Here is a 12,220-nt window from a genome sequence, read left to right on the forward strand (position 1 = left end):
ATATTTTTAAAAATTTCAAAAAAAAAATTTCAAAAACATAGGAGAAAATCTCCTACAAGCAGACCAAAAACAAACAAAAATATATAAAGCAAAAAACTGAGATTATATGTTTCCATAACTGAAATGAGAAAGGAGTAAGTTATCCTTTCTTGTTTTAAATAAAATAAAGCATGATGATACCTTTTGTACACTGATTTTTAAGTATCAAAGAAGGGTAAAACATAGAAGGTTTGCAAGAAAACAGAAGAACAAAATATAATCCCCCAAGAACACCAACTGAAGACAAGAACAGCAACTAGATCCAGGATTTGAGTTCTCTAAGGAAGGAACCAGCAAAATTATACTCCTCCTGCCAAGAAAATGACAGAGAAAGCAAACTGTGGTTGCTTTTATGGAGACCTAAGTAGAAGGCAAAGAAGAAAAGGAAAGGGACATGAGACTCATGAAGCATTCTCACACTCTTCCACCTCTCTGACTAAGGAGCAGAGTAAACTCCCCACCATGAACACAAGGCATGGACACCTTCAACCTCAATCACATGCTTACAAATAATCCACTTTAGGGACAGTTTAGTCTCAGGATCTTTGGGGTCACACAGGAAGACTGAGGGTGCCTAAGTGTGGCAGAGTTCCTAGGCATCTGAGCAGGGAAGCTGGCTGCCACTGGTGAACCCAGGAGTGGGCTCTCAGCTCGGGGTTGCCATAAACCAGAAACCACAGCATGTCCTGTGCAACCGCTCCCCAAAGAGGGGCCCAGCAAGCAGCAGAACAACGACAAGAACCGCCCCCCTCCCTCCCCGAGGTGGAGCGTCATGGATGCAAGCTGCAGAAGTCTGCAGGGTTTGGAGACTCAAAATGAAGTTGCATGCCTGAAATGTAAATGCTCAGTCACAGGTTGGGTGAGTATCGAGTGCAGACAGAGACCACAGAGACAGGAGTGATTGGCTGCTTTTCTCTGAGGGGGCATTAAGGAGTGGGGCTCCTAGCTGAAGATTGGGAAGCCACCATTTTCACTTTCACCCTCTAAAGCAGAGGGGAAAGCCTTCAGGGAACAAAAGCCACATTGAGCAATCCCAAACAGATTAGTGCGTTGGTGGTATAGTGGAGCATAGCTGCCTTCCAAGCAGATTAGTTAGCCTGGCCCCCTGTCAAGGGCGGTACAATTCCACCAGGGCAAAGATGCCTAAGAATCAGGCAAAAAGGTCCCTCCACCAGAAGATCAACAAGTACATTCATCCAAAACCAAGTTGACTAATCATTGAGAACTGCAAACTTCCAGCACTAGGGGAATATAGCATATAGAATTCGTGGTTTTTTCCCACAATTCTTTAGTCTTTCAATTTTAATTTTTTTCTCTTTCCTTTTTCAATGAATTTATTTTATCAACTTTTTTTAGATTTTTTTTTAATTTTTATTTTCTCAGTTACATTCTATCTTTTCAACATATTAAATAGCATTTTTGCATATATGTAAATTTTTCTTTCTTTACAATTTTGAGATGCAGTTTCTTCTAATAAACCAAAAAAAATACACTCAGGATATAGTGTATTGCTCTGTTCTGTTCACATATCTGTTTATATTCCCTTTCTGTTGTGTGTCTTTTAATTTTCATTTTTACAGTTATATTCTATCCTTTCATTGTATTTAATTTTATATTTGCACATATATAAGCTTTTCTTTCTTTACATTTTTGGGATCTAATTTTCTAACACAGAGACCAAAATATACACAGGATCCAGTGTATTGTTCTGTTCTGTCCACCTGTCTGATTATATTTTTTTATTTTTATTTTCCAGTTTTGGCTTTCTTCTGAATTGGTTAATGTGTATTTATTTCTCTGGGGTCATTGTTGCCATTTTAGTATTTTGTTCTGTCAGTCATCTATTCTCTGAACAGAATGACAAAATGGAAAAACTCACCTGAAAAAAAGAAAAAAGACCAAGAAGCAGTACTGATCGCCAGAGACCTAATCAGTATGGACATAAGTAAGACATCAGAACTAGAATTCAGAATAACAATTATAAAGATACTAGCTGGGCTTGAAAAAAAAAAAAGCATAGAAGACACTACAAAATCCCTTTCTGGAGAAACAAAAGAACTAAAATCTAATCAAGTCAAAATCAAAAAGGCGATTAATGAGATGCAATCAAAAATGGAGGCTCTAATGGCTAGGATAAATGAAGCAGAAGAGAAAATTAGCGATACAGAGGCAAAATGATGCAGAATAAAAAAGGTGAGAAAAAGATAACTACTGGATCATGAGGGGAGAGTTCAAGAGATAAGTGATATGATAAAGTGAAACAATATTAAAATAACTGGGATCCCATAAGAAGAGGAAGAGGGGGAACAGAAGGTATATTGGACCAAATTATAGCAGAGAAATTCCCTAATCTGGGGAAGGAAACAGACATTCAAGTCCAGGGGACACAGAGAACCCCCCCTCAAAGTTAATAAAAATAGTCCAACACTTCAACATATAGAAGTGAAACTTGCAAATCTCAGAATCAAAGAGAAAATCTTGAAAGCAGCTCAGAACAAGAGGTCCATAACCTACAAGGATAGAAACATCAGACTGGCAGCAGACCTACCCACAGAAACCTGGCAGGCCAGAAAGGACTCACATGATACATTCAGAATGCTAAATGAGAAAAATACGCAGCCAAGAATACTTTATCCAGCTAGGATGCCATTCAAAATAGGAGAACAAACAGAAACTGAAAGACTGTGTGATCACTAAACCAGCCCTGAAAGAAATATTAAGAAGGATCCTCTAAGCAAAGAGAGGGCCTAAAAGGAACACAGACCAGAAAGGAACAGAGTCAATTTACAGAAACAGTAACTTTACAGGTAATACAATGGCACTAAATTTATATCTTTCAATAATCACCCTGAATGTAAATGGACTAAGTGCCCCCAATCAAAAGACAGAGGATATCAGACTGGATAAAAAAGCAAGACTCATCAATATGTTGCCTACAGAGATTCACTTTAGACCCAAAGATACCTTCAGATTTAAAGAGGGGGGATGGAAAACCATTTATCATGTCAATGAACATCAAAAGAAAGCTGAGGTGGCAATCCTTATATCAGACAAATTAGATTTTAAACCAAAGACTAATAAGAGATGAGGAAGGACACTATATCATAATTAAAAGGTCTACCCAACAAGAAGATCTAACAATTGTAAATATTCATTCCCCTAATATGGGAGCAGCCAATGATATAAACTAATAACAAAATTAAAGAAACACATCTATAATAAAATAATAGTAGGGGACTTAACTAACACCCTATTTACTCCAATGCAAAGATAATCTAAGCAGATGATTAATAAAGAAACGAGGGCTTTGAATGACACACTGAACCAGACAGACTTCACAGACATATTCAGAGCATTCCATCCTAAATTCTTCTCGAGTGTGCACAGAACATTCTCCAGAATAGATCATATAATAGGTCACAAATCAGGTCTCAAGTGGTACCAAAAAATTTGGATCATTCCCTGCATATTTTCAGACCACAATGCTTTGAAACTGGAATTCAATCACAAGAGGAAATTTGGAAAGAACTCAAACACACGAAGGCTAAAAAGTGTCCTACTAAAGAATGAATGGGTCAACCAGGAAATTAAAGGAGACTTTTAAAAAATTCATAGAAACAAATGAAAATGAAAACACAACTGTTCAAAACCTTTGGGATGCATCAAAAGCAGTCCTAAGAGGGAAGTAGACAGCAATACAAGCCTTCCTCAAGAAACAAGAAAGGTCTCAAATACACAACCTAACCTTATACCTAAAGCACCTGGAGAAGGAACAGCAAATAAAGCCTAACCCCAGCAGAAGAAGAGAATTAATAAAGATTAAAGCAGAAATCAATGAAACAAAAACCAAAAGAACAGTGGAACAGATCAATGAAAACTAGGAGCTAGTTCTTTGAAAGGATTAATAAGATCAATAAACTACTGGCCAAACTTATCAAAATGAAGAGAAAGGACTCAAATAAATAAAATCATGAATGAAAGAGGAGAGATCACAACCAACACTGAAGAAATACAATTATAAGAACACATTACGAGCAACTATATGCCAACAAATTGGGCAATCTGGAAGAAACAGATGCATTCCTAGAGACATATAAACCATCAAAGCTTGAAACAGGAAGAAATAGAAAAACCTGAACATACCCATAACTAGCAAGGAAATTGAAACGGTAATCAAAAATCTCCCAACAAGCAAGAGTCCAGGGCCGAAAGGCTTACCAGGGGAATTCTACCAAACATTTAAAGAAGAATTAATAACTATTCTTCTGAAGCTGTTTCAAAAAATAGAAGCGGAAGGAAAACTTCCAAACTCTTTCTATGATGCCAGCATTACCTCGATCCCAAAACTAGATAAAGACCCCACCAAAAACGGAGACTTAACCCTATGACCTAGCAATTGCACTACTAGGGATTTAGCCCAAAGATACAAATGTAGTGATCCAAAGGGACACCTGCACCCCAATGTTTATAGCAGCAATGTCCACAACAGCTAAACTATGGAAGGAGCCCAGATGTCCATTGAAAGGTGAATGGATAAAGAAGATGTGGTGTATATTACACACACACACACACACACACACACACACACACACACACACAATAAAATACTACCCAGCCTTCGAAAAAAATGAAATGTTGTCATTTGCAACAACGTGGATGGAACTAGAGAGTATTATGCTAAGCGAAATCAGTCAGAGAATGACAATTATCATGATCTCACACATATATTGAATTTAAGAAACAAACAGAGGATCATAGGGCAAGGGAGGAAAAAAATAAAATGATGAAATCAGAGAGGAGACAAACCACAAGAGACTCTTAACCATAGGAAACAAACTAGGGTGGCTGGAAGGAGGGTGGATGGGGGGATACAGTAACTGGGTGATGGGCATGAAGGAGAGCACATGATGTAATGAGCACAGGATGTTATATAAGGCTGATGAATCACTGGCCTCTACCTCTCAAGCTAATAATAGATTATGTGTTAATTAACTGAATTTAATTTTTTAAAAACAGTGTATTGGTTAAGAAAATAATAATAACCTACTTTAAGCAGATGTAACCCTACTGAACTCAAGTATCAACTGCTAAACTTAAACAGAGGCCAGAATTTTCCTATTAAGTCAAATTACTTTGCAAAAATACTGAAACAGGAAAGATAGAAGGATCCACGGAAAAATTAAGCATTCTCAAAATGTTTTATCAACAAACATGCATATATATATTCTTATCCTTCCAAAGTTTTATTTTTTTCCCCACCCCCCCCTTCCAAAGTTTTATACTCCATGCCTCTTTTCAAAAAATAAGAGATAAATAAAATGTTCCTTTTTCTTAAAGGAAGTAAGAGCAAACAAGGCTTAGAAAACCACCACTAAAAATTTTGTATTAGGGATACTTGATATAGGTAAGACTTAACAGTCAAGAGACTAAAGGTGAATACTGTAACATTTCAGTTAAAATTATCATTCCAAATTCACCAAACCTGCCCCACCAGCACCAAAAATGGGACTTTAGACATTCAGCATTTTTTATAGTTTCTGATTACAAATCATGAGAGCTCTTTTAGAACAGTTTTTCTGTTCAATTTCCACCCTAACCATGGGCTGACAGCTATGGCCTGCACATGTTGTCAAACCTGACCCACCCTAGTTCCTGAGGTACAGCTACTGTGTTAGCCACAAAGACAGAGTCACTGTAGTTGACCTCATGTTGAGCTTCTCAGAGAAATAAGGAAGAGACAACCACTAAATAAAATGTGAACAACTGCAGGGTGGCACATTATCATCAGTCGCTGCCTTCTGCAATTTATGTAGCAACAGGGTCTCTCCAACTTCCTCAGAATGAAGAAAGAGCTATTTGGAGGACATCCCAATGCATGATCATGTGGTCAAAACACACAGAATGAAATGCTTCTCTCATAATCAGGTACACCACTCCCAGACAGCTCAGAGATTTAAGATGAATGTGACTGGTATTGTCACATTCCCATCCGAAGAAACCAAGAAAAGCAGGGCTGAGTTGAACCTCAGGCAATACACAAATATCCAGGTATTGCGTCACTGCTCAGCTCTTACTGGATTCATTCTGAAGACATACAAATGGCCAATAGACATATGAATCTTTTGCAGAATCTCTTATTTTAAAGACCATAAACTTGGGAACAACTCAGTATTAAAGATGTTTTTTTTTAAGATGTTCTTATTTATTTGGCGCACAGAGAGAAAGAGCACACATGTGCACAAGTAGGCAGAGCAGCAGGCCAAGCGAGAGGGAGAAGCAGGCTCCCCAGTGCGCAGGTAGCCCAATGCAGGGCTCCATCCCAGGACCCTGAGATCATGACCTGAGTTGAAGGCAAATGCTTAGCTGACTGAGCCACTCAGACACACCCACTTTTAAAGGCCAAAGAGTAAAAAATAAATTAATTAAAATAAAATAAAATAAAATAAAATAAAATAAAATAAAATAAAATAAAATAAAATAACATAAAATAAAATAAAATAAAATAAAAGCCAAAGAGTTCAGCTCTTTATTTGAATGTCAATGATTAACTCTATCCACCAGAAAGAATAGGAAAAAAAAGAAAATAGATAATGAACCAACCTAGCAGAAAAATAATGGGATCTGAGGGTAATCTAACTAAATACTTGGGAGGTTTTGGAGTGGGGGGGACAACCCAAAAGCATTCTCTATCGATGGAATAGCTCCCTTTGGACCAAATAAACTCCACAGACGTTCAAAGGGTGCCACCCATGACAAAATGCACAAAAAAAGTTATAAAACTTCTTGTACCAACATAATTCAGAATGGAGTCCAAGCTTTTTGTAAAAAGTCAAGTATCCATATCTGGTCCATTTCTCCTCTTTATCCTATCCCCAGACAGCATAAAAAGGTATCTCAATAATATTAATTGCTCTTGGTTTGCTTCAAAGTTAAATGGTTTTATTCTAACTCTGTATCTTACTTTTACTGAGAACCCTAGAAGACTCACAGGTACACATATAAGTGACCTGGCTTTGTCAGAAGAGAATGAAAATCAACTTTCTATCACTTCCAATTATAATGAACCTAAGTCAGCATCCCCCAAAATGAAATACTTTTTTAAAATAACAAAGTGATGATGAATTCACTGTTGTTAGCCTCTTCAGTAGATATTTTAACATAGCAAATGACATTGTGTAAATTCACAACTGTTTTTAGAGTAAGAACCTAAATAATCAAATGTAGTCTACTCTTGTCTCTCCAGAAACTTTAGAATTTTATTTTTTTTAAGATTTTATTTTTTTATTCATTAGAGACACACACAGAGAAAGAGAGAGAGAGGCAGAGACATAGGCAGAGGGAGAAGCAGGCTCCACCCAGGGAGGCAGATGCAGGACTCAATCCTGGGTCCCCAGGATCATGCCCCAGGCCAAAGGCAGGCGCTAAACCACTGAGCCACCCAGGCTGCCCGAAACTTTAAAATTTTAAGTAAAAATTTAGAATTTTAAAGTTATAAGGAATATCAGACAATCTAATCCACCCCCAATTTTACAAAAGTTTTACAAAAAACTTTTTAATTTCCTATTGTCAGAGCAAAGGCTACATCTTCTTTGAACAATTCCTCTCTTTACTCTCCCTGCTAAGACAGGGAACAGGGAACATTCAGACCCTGGTTCTGATAATCTACTCCTAGTCCACCTGTGAGCATTTTTGCAGTTCATACCAGTTCACACCTGACATGGACATGAGCTATGTATGCTCATAAATCCAGACCAGTAGTGGTTGTGGGATTTATCTATGTATAATTTATTGCCTCTACTATCTCCTTCCTCAGAGCTTTCTGGAATGCCTCTAAACACTGAAAATTACCAAAACGCCCACAAAAACAGAATGCAGGATTGTCCCAGTATGTACAACCAAAACTTACAACTGGGCCTTGATAGTGCTTTTACAGTCAGTTCTTAGTTTCTTAGAGGTGAATCATTTAGCATTTTTTTTCTCCCTCTGAGATAATATTACTACTCCATCAGTGGCCAAATAGGAGAATAAGGGGCAAAAAAACAAGCCAATCCTAATATCACAAGTGTCTAAAAGATTCTTTTTTTTTTTTTAACATTTTTTTTAATCTTTATTTATTTATGATAGTCACAGAGAGAGAGAGAGAGGCAGAGACACAGGCAGAGGGAGAAGCAGGCCCCATGCACCGGGAGCCCGATGTGGGATTCGATCCCGGGTCTCCAGGATCGCGCCCTGGGCCAAAGGCAGGCGCCAAACCGCTGCGCCACCCAGGGATCCCTAAAAGATTCTTAATAGGACATGTCAGGAATATAATTTCAAGTGGGAGAACAATTTGGGCTTTTGAAACATCAGTAACTCGGGATGCCTGGGTGGCTCAGCGGTTGAGCATCTGCCTTTGACCCAGGGCATGATCCCGGAATCCAGGATCAAGTCCCACATCGGGCTGTTTGCAGGGCGCCTACTTCTCCCTCAGCCTGTGTCTTTGTCTTTCTCTGCATATCTCTCATGAATAAATAAAATCTTTGAAACATCAGTAACTTTTACTTAACTTCCTTTAACTATATAGGCAAATTAAACTATGACAACACATTATTTGCACATTCAAATCATATCACTTTAACTTACAGGAACCTAACTAGGCCCTACATTCTAGAGGACCTTTACTCTGGCCCTTCTTCAGTCACATTCCTCCCCATAGGTAAAGAGCTCTCAGGGCCAAAAGGATGTGCATCCCTGGGATCATGAGCCCCAAACCCACTTCCACGGCATCTTTCCCAGGTCTGCTAGCCTGCGGGAAGACCACATCCAATGGTGGCACCCATTGGACTTGACAGGTGGCCAAAGGGCAGGCATTTCTAAGGCATGTGGACAGAATTTGGACATGTGGGATAAGATGCTCATGTAGGTGCATGCAAGGGCCCTCAATGAATGGGAGGAGGGGGTGCACAGTGGAGACAGCAAAGAGGGGACAGAAAGCCAGGATTGGGAGGGGAAGAAGAGCAGGCCAGAGGCAGACCCTCTCCATGCAGGCCACAGTTCAGGATAGAGCTCCAAGGAGTCTAATAGTTCTACATGCGAACCCAGGTACACAGAGGTACATCTGACAAGAAATATATTTTATTTGTCATGAATATATTTTACCTAATAGTTTAATTTAGAACTTCTAAATATTTAATATAAAGTATGTGTGCCTCAAAAAAAATAAAAAATAAAAATAAAGTATGTGTACCTCCATTTGTACCCTTGTCCTAGGCCCCACACTTGTCAGGAACCAGCCTAACAGGGATATAACTTAGGGAAATTCAATACCATGTTCTCAGGGAAGAAAGCAAGCAAGCAGTAAAATTTTCAAAATGCTCTATGTAGTTCCCCTTAACATTCCAATCAATGAAAGGAAACTTCAGTGTACACTGATGGGAGACTTTGTAATCCTCTCAGCTCCCAGGTGTGTCTCAAGATGAATTCCTTACTCCACTGGCTATGATTCTCTCATACTTAACAACCCATGTTTTTCATACACAGGGCCCCTATTATAATCGAGCTCCCTCAACTGGCATGCCAATGAAGAAACGGTTATTCTTTCTAAAGTAGAGAAAATGTTAGTTATGCTGGACTTACTGAGAGATGATCTATCTCTAACATGGCATACTCCTAAGAAATTTTCATGAGTAATTCTTATGATTACCGAATGTGATTTTCACCTTATAAGCAACATCGGAAATCAACCACTATGTGAACTACGCTTCCCCAGAATGATAAAACTGCTCCTGCAGCTAAGTCACTGCCTCAAAGCTGACCCTCAGTTGAACAAAGTACCAGGGTAAGAATACATAGCATGTTCCCATCACAGGAACAGAATAGGATTCAGAGAGAACAAGGTGACACATCAGTGATACTTTTTCTCTAATCCAATGGGTAAGATGGAACTTGAGATACAAATGTGAATCCTTGGCTTCTGTAGGACAGGGGGAAAAAAAGAACTAAAAAAAAGCTTGAGAATAGGTCCTTAAGGTTATTTTAACACCACCACCACCTGGGAAGCACATGACTGAACTTGTATTCTCACTAAACTTACCATTTAACATCTTGAAATATGTTAACTGAAATATATATATGTATTCCATTTCCTCATCAATAAGCTCAGGTTTATTCCTGTGCTCTCTTCCACAGTTAAAACATCTTAATTTTATGGCTATCCTATTTATGGCAGCCTGGAAAAGTCACATCAGGAATTTGAGAATATTGCTCCCCTAGCTTTGCACAATCAAGTCTTATCCAAAGACCTCCTGCTAACTACATGTTGGAGTGAACTTCCCTTAAATGAGAAGGCCTGGTAAAATGAGTCATGAACAGAAGAAAGGATATAAAGACCCAACGGTGAAGAACCTTATACCAAGTCCTATCACCTGCAGAAAAGCGAAGTGAGAAACTCAGACCAAAAGAAAAAAGCATTACACATTTTTTTGGACAAATTTGCAGATTAGCTCATGCAGTAGATCGAAAGTAGATAGCGTATTTGTTTGGGAAAGATTAACTTAAATTAGTGGAAAAAACCATAAATCCCTTGAAGCTATAAACCCAGAACGTCCAACTGCAAGAACTGGTGGGTGTCATGTGGGCTCAGCTGCTCTCTGCAGCCCTAGTAACAAATGCCGTCCCCTTCACTTGCAGCATGAGTTTAAGACTGGCAAAAGGGGCTGTTAACCAAAGGCAAATTTTGCTTATTTAAATTTGAAACAAATCCTTGCCCATCCTTGATTTTGTTTTACTACTCTACTTTTTAGTTAGAATATATATTTCAGTTTCAGAGCACATCTAAAAAATTAAATGTGACATTAAGTTTATTATAAAGTTACTGAACTTACCGGGGAAGGAATGAAGGCTTCATGAAACTTCTTTGGATTAATTCTCAATACACCCTTTAAAATAAAAAAATAAAATCTGTGAAAATTTAACTAGTTATATACACTTACAGGTTTTCCATACATATGTTATTCTCTAATAAAAGTTTTTAAATTAATTAAACAGCTCAATCTCGAAAACAATTTAGGCATATGAGAACTACTCATTAAATGCATGAAACATGATTTATATTGATGTAACACAGGTTTCCATCAGAAACAGAACCCACACTGGCACCTTGCTATGAACACGCAGAGGTGAGAAGGAACAGAGCTTGGCATGGAGTAGGAAAGCGACAACCATGGGGATTTTATGTGCCCCCATGTGCTAGGCTTCACATTTTAACCTTCATTTTAAGAACAAGATTATGTGGGGATTACATCCCACTACATAACGGCCTTTTTTTATTCACTGAGATCTTTCCATAGCTGCTTGTTTCTGTGACAGTTTTCAAAGTGATACAGGTTGATTTCCAACCTGGATACTTAACCTTGAGAGACCAGATGCATATTTTTTACTCTGGCTCTTCTGCAGAGCTGAATGAGTCAATAATTCAAAATGGTCCAGAACCAGCTCTTAATGTAAATGGGAGTCCTGGCTCCGGCAGCCAGGCCACCCAGTCTGCCTTCAGCTTCATGTTATTCCAGCACCAAATCAGGGTCTGCTTCTATTTACGCACAGGGGTGCAGGTGGGGGCCGTCTTCAATAGCGGTTCAGTATTTTAGGCTCTTGCAGGAAGCTGTCACCCTCCCAAGGTTCCAGCTGCATTTGAAGGCCACTGGAACACATGGAGACAGGCAGTTATTTTCCTAAGAGCCAGACTCAAAGGGTGTCTTGAGAAAGTGTTTTAAATAACATTTCCCCCCTAAAATGTTGAAAGATTCAAAGATACATTAATTAACAAACTAAGTGAGGGTATAAAGAAGAAACTAGTTCCCCCCTTCAATGTGTACCATGTTTAAATTACAAATTTCCATGCAACAGTTTATACTATTGTTAACATCCCAAGTACATTTAATTTAAGATTTATTGAATACTGTATTCAAGACCCTGAGACAATGTGGAGAGAGAATGAGGATCAAGCTCAGTCCTTGTTTACGAGGGAAAATACGAAGGATGCTGTGAGGGTACAGCAGACTTTCAGCTGGGGACACCAGGAAAGTCTCCACAGACAGTGTCTGACCTGGTCCTGATGGAAGAGAAAAACTGCCAAACAAATTAGAAGGGAAATACGGGTAAAGAACCCCACGTAAGCAAGAGAGCTTCAAAGGGCAAATACTCT

At 38.6% G+C, this 12,220-nt stretch overlaps 1 protein-coding gene across 5 annotated transcripts in view; it reads right to left on the reverse strand.

Moving 5' to 3' along the window:
- Positions 1-12,220, reverse strand: part of DIS3L2 (DIS3 like 3'-5' exoribonuclease 2) — a 339,592-nt gene that overhangs the window by 270,634 nt on the left and 56,738 nt on the right. For 4 of the 5 annotated variants that reach the window (XM_072719168.1, XM_072719171.1, XM_072719169.1 and 1 more), the window contains one exon: positions 10,902-10,955. In XM_072719168.1, the coding sequence (XP_072575269.1) occupies positions 10,902-10,955 (54 nt within the window). Of the gene's footprint in view, positions 1-10,901; positions 10,956-11,617; positions 11,717-12,220 lie in introns of all 5 variants that reach the window. The other variant, XM_072719172.1, reaches the window with a different exon arrangement.

The sequence above is a fragment of the Vulpes vulpes genome, chromosome 9 (assembly GCF_048418805.1).
Source record: "Vulpes vulpes isolate BD-2025 chromosome 9, VulVul3, whole genome shotgun sequence".
In the NCBI taxonomy this organism is placed as follows: Eukaryota; Metazoa; Chordata; class Mammalia; order Carnivora; family Canidae; genus Vulpes; species Vulpes vulpes.